The sequence below is a fragment of the Tiliqua scincoides genome, chromosome 5, assembly GCF_035046505.1.
Source record: "Tiliqua scincoides isolate rTilSci1 chromosome 5, rTilSci1.hap2, whole genome shotgun sequence".
Lineage (NCBI taxonomy): Eukaryota > Metazoa > Chordata > Lepidosauria > Squamata > Scincidae > Tiliqua > Tiliqua scincoides.
Window position 1 is genome coordinate 18068798 of NC_089825.1, and position 14335 is coordinate 18083132.

General features: G+C 42.7%; 1 protein-coding gene across 1 annotated transcript in view; it reads left to right on the forward strand.

Annotated features, from left to right (window-relative positions):
• Window positions 1–4463: 4463 nt before the first annotated feature.
• Window positions 4464–14335, forward strand: part of ODAD2 (outer dynein arm docking complex subunit 2) — a 90315-nt gene continuing 80443 nt past the window's right edge. Inside the window, exons 1-5 of the mRNA XM_066630920.1 lie at window positions 4464–4687; window positions 5693–5850; window positions 10498–10693; window positions 12261–12367; window positions 13784–13920. Of these exons, the coding sequence (XP_066487017.1) occupies window positions 4464–4687; window positions 5693–5850; window positions 10498–10693; window positions 12261–12367; window positions 13784–13920 (822 nt within the window). The remainder of the gene's footprint in view (window positions 4688–5692; window positions 5851–10497; window positions 10694–12260; window positions 12368–13783; window positions 13921–14335) is intronic.

The following is a 14335-nucleotide window of genomic DNA, read 5'->3' on the forward strand; positions in this document are numbered from 1 at the left end:
AGGCCTCCTCAAGGGAACCCCTTACCTCTGGGCTGCATTGCGGCTGCACTGGTGCTGGAAAGTTGGATAGGATTGGGCCCCGTGTCTGTTTTGTATTCCCTGAAGCATTTGGTGGGCTGCTGTGAGATACAGGAAGCTGGACTAGATGGGCCTTTGGCCTGATCCAGGGTGTTGTTCTTATTTGGGGAAGGTCATTTATGCGGAAGGTCATTGGGGAATGTAAGCCCCCCCCACTGGCAGTATAGGGTGAGCTTGTCAATTGTCAAAAAGCTGATGGGGTGCCTTTTAGTGCCTTGTCAGTGTACCCTGATATGAAAAAGGCTTTAATCACTGTATAGAAGAAGGAATTTTGGCAGGTGCAGCTCATCATGGAAGGGTGTAAAAAGCTGCACCTGCCCAAATTCCCTTTTCTGTACAATGGTTGAAGGTAAAGGCACTCAGTTCCCCTATGTATCTGGTAACCCTACTCCTGGGGGCTGTAGTTAACTGTACTCCAAAATAAGAGTCAAGGAAGGAAGGAAGAGCGGTTGTCAAACTCTTTGCATGACCAATGCAAGAAGACACTGAAATTGAAAGAGAACTTAGCTTTTAAGCATCAGCAGAGTTATTAAGCTATTCTATAATCTTAAAGATAATAAAAGTATTTATTTTGGTATTCTCTCTCACATTTCTTCATTTATTTTAAAAATATTTGTATCTCTTTGTGATGTGATGACTTTCGGAGGGATGGTGGCTGTGGTGGGAACAAGAGCATTTATGTGTTGTCTTGAGGATAACCAAACACAAAAAAGGATAGGGATTATGTGCATTTTACCCATTTCTGTCCAGCCCACAGATGTACACATTTGATTCCTGTTGTGTATATGCAACGTTGAGCAGAAATGGCTTAATAATGTACGTACATAAGAACAGCCCCACTGCATCAGGCCATAGTCCCATCTAGTCCAGCTTCCCGTATCTCACAGCGGCCCACCAAATGCCCCAGGGAGCACACCAGATAACAAGAGACCTCATCCTGGTGCCCTCCCTTGCATCTGACATTCTGACATAGCCCATTTCTAAAATCAGGAGGTTGCACATACACATCATGGCTTGTAACCCATAATGGATTTTTCATCCAGAAACTTGTCCAATCCCCTTTTAAAGGCATCCAGGCCAGATGCCATTACCACATCCTGTGGCAAGGAGTTCCACAGACCAACCGCACGCTGAGTGAAGAAATATTTTCTTTTGTCTGTTCCAACTCTCCCAACACTCAATTTTAGCGGATGTCCCCTTGTTCTGGTGTTATGTGAGAGTGTAAAGAGCATCTCTCTATCCACTCTGTCCATCCTTTGCATAATTTTGTATGTCTCAATCATGTCCCCCCTCAGGCGCCTCTTTTCACTTCTCTCCATTGTGAAAATTGCCCATTGACACCCACTGTCTGTTTCCTGGTCTTCAACCAGTTCTTAGTCCATGAGAGGACCTATCCTCTAATTCCCTGACTGGAGTTTTTTTAGTAGCCTTTGGTGAGGGACCATGTCGAACGCCTTCTGAAAGTCCAGATATATAATGTCTACGGGTTCTCCCACATCCACATGCCTGTTGACCTTTTCAAAGAATTCTATAAGGTTTGTGAGGCAAGACTTACCCTTACAGAAGCCATGCTGATTCTCCCTCAGCAAGGCCTGTTTGTCTATGTGTTTTGAGATTCTATCTTTGATGAGGCATTCCGCCATCTTATGCGGTATAGAAGTTAGGCTGACCGGCCTATAGTTTCCTCTTTCCCCTTTTAAAGATAGGCATGACATTTGCTATCCTCCAATCTTCTGGCACTGTGGCCGTTTTGAGGGACAAGTTGCATATTTTAGTCAAGAGATCAGCAACTTCATTCTTCAATTCCTTAATAACTCTTGGGTGGATGCCATCAGGACCCGTTGACTTATTGATCTTTAATTTATCAATGAGGTCTGAAACATCTTCTCTTTTAACCTCTATCTGACTTAATTCCTCTGTCAGGAGGGGCTGTTCGGGCAGCAGTATCTGCTTGATGTCTTCTGCCGTGAAGACAGATGCAAAGAACTCATTTAATTTCTCTGTCACCTCTAAGTCTCCTTTTATTTCCCCTTTCCCTCCCTCACCATCCAGAGGGCCAACTGCTTCTCTGGCGGGTTTCCTGCTTCTAACATATTTGAAGAAGCTTTTATTATTCCCCTTAATGTTGCTGGCCATGTGTTCCTCATAGTTTCGCTTGGCCTCCCATATCACCTTCTTACATTTCTTTTGCCACAGTTTATGTTCCTTTTTATTCTCCTCATTAGGGCAAGACTTCCATTTACGGAAGGAAGCTTCCTTGCCCTTTACAGCCTCTCTAACTTAGCCATGCGAGCACCCTCCTGGATTTAGTGGAACCCTTCTTTCTTTGTGGTATACACCTCTGCTGGGCCTCTATTACTGTTGTTTTATGCAGCTTCCATGCACTCTGGAGAGATTGGACTCTTTTTACCTTCCCTTTCAACCTCCTTCTAACCAGCCTCCTCATTTGAGGGAAGTCTGCCTGTTGGAAGTCAAGGGTTTTTGTGAGAGATTTGCCTGGTATTCTTCCCCTGACGTGCATGTCGAAACGGATCGCAGCATGATCACTGTTCCCCAATGGCTCAGTAACATTTACATCTCTAACCAGGTCCTGTGTACCGCACAATATTAAATCCAGAGTCACCTGTCCTCTGGTGGGCTCCATGACTAGCTGCTCTAAGGCACAGTCATTTAGCATGTCAAGGAAACTGGTCTCCTTTTCATGACCAGAACACAAATTGACCCAGTCAATATGAAGATAATTGAAGTCCCCCATGATTACAACCCTGTCTCTCCTTGTCACCTCCCTGATCTGTTTCCTCATTTCAAGGTCCCCTTCCGATTTCTGGTCTGGAGTATGCCCCCAGTATTACATCGCTCCACAGGCCTGGTAATTTAACCCACAGAGATTCTACGGTGGAGTCGAACCTGCCTTCAATCTCTACTTTGCTGGATTCTATCCCTTCCTTAACATAAACGGCCATCCCACCTCCAACACTCCCCTGCCTGTCCCTCCTGTAGAGTGTATAGCCTGGGATTGCGGTATCTCACTGATTCTCTGCATTCCACCAGGTTTCCATTATGGCCACTATGTCAATGTTTTCCCTTGTCACCAGACATTCCAGTTCTCCCATCTTTGCTCTGAGACTTTGGGCATTCGCATAAAAGCATTTGTACATGGAATGCCCCAGGATGGGCTGCTTATTCGCTCCTTTGTCCCCACATCCTCTCACTGTGCCAAACCGTCTATCACAACCCATCACACTACCATTCCCAATTTCTTCTTGTACTCTGCCCTTGTCTTGTTGTTCTCTAACCTCCCCATCCTCGTCCCATAGGGATGAGGAGTCCCAAACCGGATGCCCTTCGGCTCCTGTCGGCCTTCCCCCAGGGATCAGTTTAAAAGCTGCTCTGCCACCTTTTTAATGTTATGCGCCAGCAGTCTGGTTCCATTCTGGTTCAACAGGCCCTGCTTGTCCCAAAACGTTCCCCAGTGCCTAATGAATCTAAACCCCTCCTCCCTACATGCATTGAGACCCCTGATCTCCGCCTGCCTAGCTGGCCCTGCGCGTGGAACAGGTAGCACTTCCGAGAACGCTACCTTTGAGTGTAGCAGAGGAGTGACTTTGCCCAAATGCAGCTCCTTCAAGCAGGGTTGAGAAAAGCTATGCCTGCAGAAATTGTCTTCTAAACTAGAAATTCCATAAATAGGAACGCTGTAGGGCTAGTGACACACAGGCACATTCCTGCATTTATAAGCTATCCTTGTAAATCTGGTTTGAGATGATTGTAATGGAGGGGGATGGAGGTGCATACCTCTGGCCGTTATGCCATTATAAACCATGACACTCCCTGCAAGAGCACAAAACTGTGCTAAGGCAGTGCACTTCCACACCACAAGCACTGTTTGAATGGAGGAATTAAAAATAAGTATAATGTCTCTGTTAAGAATAATACTGCAGCAATTTACCTGATTATACTACTTTTAAAAATTTAAAAGTCCTGTATTTTTAAATAATGTGGTGCATGCCAACACTGAATAGTGCAGAAAGAAAGTCTAAGAAAAGCCACTGTTTTAAGTTATATGTTACTTAAGCAACCTTGGAGGCCAACATCAAACTGCTGCATCAAACATCAAACATCCTTTTGTTTCATTGTAGTTGTACAGTGTACAATGTGTGATATTTAATAGTCAAACCAATCTGAGTCAAGTCAAGTAGGTAAATGTGAACTTATTTTGTGTTTGGTGGCTTTATATTCACTATAATTGATATCTAGTTTATATTCCACTGAAAGTCAACCCTCTGTAGTTCTTCCTGTAATGTATGCAGTTTTGGGTTGTAAAGCTGTTCCTGTTGTTCATATATCCTTTAGCGAAGGTGCATGACTTGCGGCAAGCCTATACCATGGGAGTGGCGCTGACAAGAGCAGCTCAATGGACCACTGCTGGTGTTGGAACTGGCACTCTAGAAATTACCCCACTGAATGAATCTCTTCTGAATGAAATCATTAAGTTTACAGAAAGCTTTAGCAGCAAACATCTCCTAGAAGCTGCCTTTGTCTTCAAGGAACCTCTTGAATGGCAGACAAAATTAGAACCTTCAGCATTTGAGACAGGCTATGAGGTCAGGTAAGACTGAGATCAGGTAATCGTCTCTGAAACATGAATTAATTAAAAGTGACATCTACCTGTTTGGATTTTGCTCTTTATCATTCCTGACTTATATACAAAGCTCTAATGCTTCTTTTATGTATAGTATATTGTTTCCTATAGAAAACACGGGGCTGCTATTTTTATCTTTTCTTTCCTTTGAGAATTGTTTGCATTTCTAGCACCCCAAACACAGCTTTGCCTGTAGACATTAAGGGCCCAACTTTCAGGCACTGATGCAGCAATGCCAATGGGGTGTGTGCTGCATCCGGTGATGGTGGGGGAGTCGCCGAGGCCTTTAGCTTTACAGTGCATCTGTGTTAACTTGACCTTGGACAAAGTGTGGACATTGAAGAACCTAGAAAGAACTGAATGGAACTTGTAGACTCACAGCCCAATCCTAGCCACACTTTCCTGGGAGTAAGCCCCATTGACTGCAATGGAACTTCTGAGTAGACATGCTTAGGACTGGGCTCTCAGATTGAAATCCTATATGCACTTACCTGGGAGTAAATCCCAGTGGACTCAGTGGGATTTACCTCAGAATAGATAGGCATAGGATTGTGCTGTAAATGGATTTATTAGTACAGTACAGCATTCTAATGTTGTCTGTTACAATTTGTTTGAGTGTCTTTAAAACCTTAGCAATTTAGCAAGGTAAAAATTAATCCACTTATGCCTCTAGTCTTATATCATCATCAATGAGAGGAAAAAGAAGAGGGTAGTTAGAAGGAGCAATTTGATTTTACACCCACCCCATCCTCAAAGCTTGTGTGAAGGTGAACTGGACTGAGCCTTAATCTCTCTGTTCCCCCTTTTTTCCATTACTCAAATCCCAATTTCAGATCTCTGGCAAAATTTTCAAATTTTATATGTGTTTTATTATGCATGATTTTCCACAGTGTTTTCATAGCTGTAATCCATTCAAAAATGTTCCAGTTAGTATGAATTCTTGCCTATTAAGCTGTTACTTTATTCTTCTAGTGAAAAAAGGGTTCAGTCTCAAGAAAAAGACAAAGATGGCCAACCACTGCTCCTGCTCACAGGATCAACTATCAAAGTCCGTAGCTTTGGGCAGCTTTCTCGTTTGCTTCACATGGCTGCAGAAAAAAGGTTAAAAGAAGCCCAGGCATGCCTTGAAGGTAGCAGTTCATATTCCTGCCATTTCAGTTAAATATTTTTAAAACCCGGGAGCAAAGCTTGTAAATTAATTTTAATTTTTGCAGTATTTTGGCTCACAGGAGTTTAAATAAAAAGGCTATGAAGAATCAACCAGTTTCTACTTTATATTTTTGCACAATTATTAACAGCTAAAATGCCCTGCATGACTTGTGTATTGTATAATGCAGTTCACTCCTTTTGAATTGGTGTGACCACATTTTCAGTCTGACTGTACAGTATGTAGCTGTAACTACCCACAGAATGGCTACCACTGACACTGACCTGTGACAAATATTCTGAAGTTTGAAGTTCAGGTCAAAAGTAAGTATTTTGATAGGTAGATACATGTCCTGCCACAACACTTAGGGTGTGAAAATTCACCTTTTATAAACTATTGTTCCTGTAGCTGCTGTTACATATTTCTGCTAAGCGTGGCTTCCCTCTGGATATCATGGGTGATCGCAGCCATGTGTTATGATTTTAATTAGTGGAAATGAGGTCAATTTAGAATAGCAAGTCAGACTAATTCCTTCTCAGGATTCCCCTCCCCCCCAAGCAAGGATTATGTAAAAATAATATTGCAGTGCTACGTAGCCACTAGTATTTGACTATGTGATGTTGCTGCTGAAGTTAACTGGCTGTAAAATGATATTACTGAAGGTCAGTGAAGCTAAATTAGAGTGAGTGTATTTAGTGTAAACTAACAGGTAAATATCTTTGCACTGAAAAATCTTTGGAAAACAAAGGATGTGCTTCACAATGTTATAGAAGCACTGCAACCAGTTTCACTCTGCCCTGTATTGGTGTAGAAATAGTAGCATTCTGGCATTAAGAACATAAGAACAGCCGCACTGGATCAGGCCATAGGCCCATCTAGTCCAGCTTCCTGTATCTCACAACAGCCCCACCAAATGCCCCAGGGAGCACACCTGATAACAAGAGACTTGCATCCTGGTGCCCTTCCTTGCATCTGACATAACCCATTTCTAAAATCAGGAGGTTGCACATACAACATCATGGCTTGTAACCCGTAATGGATTTTTCCTCCAGAAATTTGTCCAATCCCCTTTTAAAGGCATCCAGGCCAGATGCCATCACCTCATCCTGTGGCAAGGAGTTCCACAGACCAACCACATGCTGAGGAAAGAAATATTTTCTTTTGTCTGTCCTAACTCTCCCAACACTCAATTTTAGTGGATGTCCCCTTGTTCTGGTGTTATGTGAGAGTGTAAAGAGCATCTCTCTATCCACTTTATCCTTCCCATGCATAGTTTTGTATGTCTCAATCATGTCCCCCCTCAGGCGCCTCTTTTCTATTCTGAAGAGGCCCAAAACCCGTAGCTTTTCCTCATAAGGAAGGTGCCCCAGCCCAGCAATCATCTTAGTTGCCCTCTTTTGCACCTTTTCCATTTCCACTATATCCTTTTTGAGATGCGGCGACTATAACTGAACAGAATACTCCAGGTGTGGCCTTACCATCAATTTGTACAACGGCATTATAATATTAGCTGTTTTGTTCTCAATACCTTTTCTAATGATCCCCAGCATAGAATTGGCCTTCACTGCTGTCGCACATTGGGTCGACACTTTCATCGACCTGTCCACCACCACCCCAAGATCTCTCTCCTGATCTGTCACAGACAGCTCAGAACCCATTAGCCTATATGTGAAGTTTTGATTTTTTGCCCCAATGTGCATGACTGTACACTTACTGACATTGAAACGCATCTGCCATTTTGCTGCCCATTCTGCCAGTTTGGAGAGATCCTTCTGGAGCTCCTCACAATCACTGCTGATCTTCACCACTTTGAAAAGTTTGGTGTCATCTGCAAACTTAACCACCTCACTGCTCAACCCTGTCTCCAGGTCATTTATGAAGAGGTTGAAGAGCACCGGTCCCAGGACAGATCCTTGGGGCACATCGCTTTTCACCTCTCTCCATTGTGAAAATTGCCCATTGACACCCACTGTCTGTTTCCTGGTCTTCAACCTGGTTTCAGTTCAGGAGAGGACCTGTCCTCTAATTCCCTGACTGTAGAGTTTTTTCAGTAGCCTTTGGTGAGGGACCGTGTCGAACGCCTTCTGAAAGTTCCAGAAGGACATATATGGACATTATATATATATAATATATATAATGGACATATATAATGTCCATGGGTTCTCCCACATCCACATGCCTGTTGAACTTTTCAAAGAATTCTAAAAGGTTTGTGAGGCAAGACTTACCCTTACAGAAGCCATGCTGATTCTCCCTCAGCAAGGCTTGATCGTCTATGTGTTTTGAGATTCTATCTTTGATGAGGCATTCCACCATCCTACCTGGTATAGATGTTAGGCTGACTGGCCTATAGTTTCCCGGGTCCCCCCTCTTTCCCTTTTTAAAGATCGGTGTGACATTTGCTATCCTCCAGTCCTCTGGCACTGTGGCCGTTTTGAGGGACAAGTTGCATATTTTAGTCAAGAGATCAGCAACTTCATTCTTCAATGCATTAATAACTCTTGGGTGGATGTCATCAGGGCCCAGTGACTTATTGATCTTTAATTTATCAATGAGGTCTGAAAAATCTTCTGTTTTAACCTCTATATGACTTAATTCCTCTGTCAGGAGGGGCCGTTCAGGCAGCGGTATCTGCCCGAGGTCTTCTGCCATGAAGACAGATGCAAAGAACTCATTTAATTTCTCTGCCATTTCTAAGTCTTCTTTAATTTCCCCTTTCCCTCCCTCACCATCCAGAGGGCCAACTGCTTCTCTGGCGGGTTTCCTGCTTCTAACATATTTGAAGAAGCTTTTATTATTCCCCTTAATGCTGCTGGCCATGCATTCCTCATAGTCTCTCTTGGCCTCCCATATCACCTTCTTACATTTCTTTTGCCACAGTTTATGTTGCTTTTTATTCTCCTCAATAGGGCTTCCATTTACAGAAGGAAGCTTCCTTGCCCTTTACGGCCTCTCTAACTTGGCTGGTTAGCCATGTGGGCACCCTCCTGGACTTAGTCGAGTCCTTCTTCCTTTGCAGTATACACTTCTGCTGGGCATTTTCAAGTGTTATGCCAAATCTCATGTGCAGATGGATTACGTCGAAAATAATATCCTTGGGCAAGGTACTTGAACATGTGGTGATGGCAATCCAGCTCCAGGGATTTTTGCATTTTTGATAAGCTAGATTCTTTTCAGATCTGGTTTTGTAGCAGAAATGACTGCTCCAAATGACAGGGCATCCTGGTTATTATTTGTGCTGGGAATCATTCAGGAAGAGAGCGAGCCTTCTGCTGAATGTTTCAGTGACTTTCAGTACCATTGACCATGTTATTCTACAAAATTGCTTTTCTAAGTTGGGAATTGGAGGTACCATATTATGATGGTTCCAGCCTTTCCTGGAAGGTGGTTCTGGGGGATTTCTTGTAGGGCATTGACTTATGATGCCCTAAAAGGCTCAATCTTGTCCCCTGTGCTCTTGAATGAGACTGCTGGGGAGGACATTGTGATATTTGGACCTTGAGGACATCCGTACAGTATACTGATGGTACTTGGCTCTTTTTCATTTCCATCTAGTTCTAGGGAAATTGGAAGACCAGGATAAGAGGTTAAATTCACACAAGACAGAGGTCAATAGCGATGCATATTTCTTGTTAAGATAGAATTTTGTTTGAGATGGAAGTTTTCCTGTATCAGCAGAGTGAATGAAGTAGCCAATATAGTTAGAACATAAGAACATAACAGAACAGTTCAAGAACAAGAACAGTTCAGAAATGTAATGTCTTTGTAGTGGTTGAAATAAAAGTAAAACTTTGAAGAAAGGTGGAAACTATTCTAGTGGGCTACTGGAACAGCTATACTGGACTCCAACAAATTTTCATCAATCTTCTTTATGAGCCCTTAAGTTCTGAACTCTGGCTTCCTAGCATGTATGTACTCATATTTATAGTCATGGACCTTCCTTTGCATGTGATGATACTTAACTGCAGAAAACATCAGTATACTTGTGACTGATGCACAAATTCAGGACCTCTCTATCTCTAAACTTGGAACTTACACAGTGATATCCCCTACTGTAAGCCATATTTGTTTTATTCCTGCCCTAACGATAAGCTTAGAAACAGGATTTGGTGTTATCCTATTCTGTCCTTGGTATGGCAAGAACTAATACATATCCTATCCAAATCCTATCCAACAAGGGAGGGCACCAGGATGCAGGTCTCTTGTTATCTGGTATGCTCCCTGGGGCATTTGGTGGGCCGCTGTGAGATACAGGAGGCTGGATTAGATGGGCCTATGGCCTGATCCAGTGGGGCTGTTCTTATGTTCTTAACTTTCCAGCACCGGTGCAGCCACAATGTGGCCTTGAAGTAAGGGAACAAATGTTTCTATACCTTGAGGAGGCCTCTGTGACCACCACAGGATGCAGCACATGCCTCATTGGCACGGCTTCTCCAGTACTGGAAAATTGGATAGGATTTGGCCCACAGTCATTCCAGTAGAAGGTTTTTCATCTAAGCTGAAAGCAAGAAACAGTCTGTTAACAATGATAATATTGAGCAATAATTAAACTAACATTCCATTCCAATTCATTGATAGTTACTGCTTGATGAACTGAGGCTAATGTGTCATTTCTATAAATTGTTTATAGCCAATAGAGATCCCATTGTGAAAATTCTTGGCCCTGGATATGGGACAATTGAAGGAGAGGATCTTTCCATGCTTCGTTTACTAGACAAAGTGAAAAAAGATGATGCTTCTGATACAGAAATTAAAATGAAAATTTCTCTGCTTCTCCAGCAACTGGATATGCAACTCCTTAACAGCTCTCTAAAACAGATTTCACAGTGAGTGTGTTTCAGGTGGAACACTTTGGCAAGTGTATTTTTTTCTTTTTGTTTTCTTCTTTAAATTTCTTATAGATTGTGAAGCTAAAAGAGAGAGACCTGTTTTTCACACTTTGTGAAGGTCCACACACACATGGATGGTGGTGTACAAATGAATAAATATTTCTATTCATTTAAAATACCAACTGATTTCAGAGTGATTTTGCAAGTATTCAAAAGTCAAAGGTAGAACAAATATCTAGTTTCACAAAACTAAGGGAAAAAAGTAGGAAATTTTCTGTAGCTTTGCAGGACAAACATGTATTTGTAATATATGTGTTTTTCTCTGAATCTAGATTCCAGTACATGGTTTTTTCCAGAATTAAGGAAAGACCAGGCAGCGGCTGACTTAACACTGGGCACTCAGGACACTGAGCCTGCACGACGCTAGGACTGTGCGGGAAGCCCTACTGAGGCTTCTGACGCTATTGGAAACTGTACTTCTGGTTTTCTAGATGTACAGTTTAAGACCATGGGGAAGCCTCAGAATGCTTCCCCAGTTGGTCTTAGAATCGCGTAAGGCTCTGTCACACTTGGTGATTGTGGGGTGGCGGCATTACATGGGGAGCGCCATTGTGGACCTTTGCCCGAGGCATGGGGTGGGCTGTGTCCATTACTGAGACCAGGAAGACCACGTAGTACCTGGGTCATATAAAACATTGTATTAAAGATATTTTGGTTAATTAATAACTTAGATCTTTACTAATTTGAGTACTTTTATATATAAATATATAAATATCGGTGACTTTTTTGAGGGACATACAAGATAATTTACAGTTGATAAGCAAAAACTACAACTGAAAAAGGAAGGCCTATATTAGATATACTTTTTCATTCTCTGTTACAGTAAGAGACTTGGGGCCCAAACCTATCCAACTTTTCAGCACTGATGCAGCCGTTCCAGTGGGGCATATGCTGCATCCTGTGGTGGAGAGGGCAGTCATGGAGGCCTTATCAAGGTAAGGGAATGTTTGTTCCTTTATCCTGGTGCTCCATTGCAGCTGCATCCGTGCTAGAAAGTTGGATAGGACCGGGCCCACAGATGGGTTGGAAAAATTAAGCCGTGTCCTTTAATCAGAGCTCCCTGTTTTGAACATTTTTCCCATTGATTAGTTGACCACTCATCAAATCTGTAAAATTAAAGTTTACAGCCCTATTTATCTCCCTTTGGGAAGAGTAATGGACTCTAATCTACTGAATTCACATGTATTAAGTAAGGCCCAAATACTAACCAACTTTCCAGCACTGGCATTGCTATGCCAATGGGACATGTGGTGCATCCTGCACTTGGGGGGCACTCATGGAGGCCTCTTCAAAGTAAGGGAATGTTCCCTTACCTTGCAGCTGCATTGCCCTTATGTCCGTGCTGAAAAGTGGGTTAGGATTGCGCCCTAAGACTGTTAAGTTTTCAGAGTTTTCTTTCTGTGGGAGATAAAGAAAAATGTGGCATTCTATTATGTTTCTTTCCAGTTAACTGTGTAAATAATGTCAACATTGTTAGAACATGACTAATTTATTTTAATTACAGAGAAGTGAGGTTAACTCCAGCTGCTGTGAAAAATGAAGTAGATCTGCTCAAGCGTTTCTCTGGGGCCAGGGAAGATGCAGTCCTTGAATCAGTGGAGTATACATCAGGTCCAAACTCTAGTTATTTAAGATTTCCTTGTCACATTTTTGTCATTGTGTATTCTTGCTAAATAGAAAAAGGTAGCCATGGTTAAGAAATTATTTACATCAGTGGTTCGTCTTTAGTTCCCATATCCTCCTTCAGGACTGTGGAGTTAGTACCGAAAACATCTGACTCAACCTCCTATCCTACCCAAAATTGCTTCAACTTCTCAGCCCTGTCTTCCTGTAACTCAGTGGCGCTCAAACATGCACCCACTGCACGCCTGGAATGCGCACCCCATCCGGACCACATCTGTTCATTCTGCTTGGGCGCCGTGCAACGTCCTCCTCTTTCAGAAGATGGATGCTCTGGGCAGTCACATTGTCGGCCCGGCATCCCAGAAGGCTATGCAACAGGACATCCGGGCACACACAACTGTCCAGAGCATCCCTGTCCTCTGAAAGAGGAGGATGTTGCACTGCGCCTGAACAGAACTGAAAGGTCTTCTCACTGGGCTGACTGATCCACATGAACACTGGATCCCGCCCCCGAGCCACAGTTTGAGTGGCTCTACTGTAACCAAATTTAAATACATATGCTGGAACTCATGGCATGTGCTTCTCCTTTCTCTGTTGTCTCTGCTTGTCAATATCTAGATCAGGGTGGTCCAGCACAAGCTCCTTGGGCCACATGCAGCCTGCAGTGCCTTTTTGGTGGCCCTCGAAAAGCCCTGCCACAGCCACCACCCACCAGTCAGTGGCTTTTTGATCTTCCTGCTGCACTATTCTGACTTCTTCTTTAGAAAAGGGGAATTCAGAATGGTGCAACAGGGAGATCTAATAATCCCACCATGCCCACCACCTTCTCCTCTTCCTGCTTCAGGGACTCAGAATCTGACCTGGCACATCACTTACAATTACTTCAGTGTCTATGTGCTTGAAGGGGTGATGCCAGGGTTATGTGCCCCCCCTCCCGACTATTAAAAGTTGGACCTCACTGACCTAGATAATAAGCTCCTTGGGCAGGAACCTGTCCTCTCTGTCTGTAAAATATCATGTACATGGATGGTGCTAAATGAATAAATAAAAAAGGAACCCCAAGAACACCATGTAGCTGAGAACTTGGAATCCTGAAAAATAATTCACGGTCATCTTCTGCTGTCTGATGTAAAATTCTGTGGCACCTTTAATACCAATGCATTTATTGTGTCCACATCAGATAGCCTACATCAGATGGGTTGAATAAGCACCCAGGATATGGGAACCACACATTGTCTGTGTTCCTTCCCCCTTTCCTTCCCTTGGCCCCAAGCAACCAAATAAAGGTCTCAGGAGATGGCAGTGCATTTTTATTAATGTTATCATGATTAATATTATCATTATCGAATTACTAGCCATATATTTTAAAACATAGATCCAAAAACAGTTATTGATTATTTACAGACTATGAGTTCTCCAATGGATGCCGCGCCCCACCTTGGAGACAAGTCCATGGGGAAATTTGCTATTTGATCATTAAACCACGGGACACAGACGTTATGTATGTCACTTGCAGCACAGCAGGAGTATTTTTAAATGGAGTAAGTAATAATAATATTCAGGGGGAAGCCATAGTCACACTTGTACTTGTGACTTGTATCTTGTGACTTGTATCTTGTGACAAGATAAGACTGTGTCTTATCTTGAACAAAAATTAAAGTTATTCACATGCAACCCAATTTCTAGCTCAGTTAGATCAACTGAAGAGCATCAGCTTAGATCTCAGTACAACCACTTAACCCTTTAACTCAGGGGTGTCCAAAGTTTTTGGCAGGAGGGCCACATTGTCTCTCTGACACTGTGTTGGAGGCCAGGGGAAAAAAGGAATTAATTTACATTTAAAATTTGAATAAATTTACATAAGTTTACATAAATGAATATTTTAAAGATGAACTTATATGAATGGATGAAGGTCTTGCAATAGCTCAAGGCCTATAAAAGGCCTTGCACAAAGCA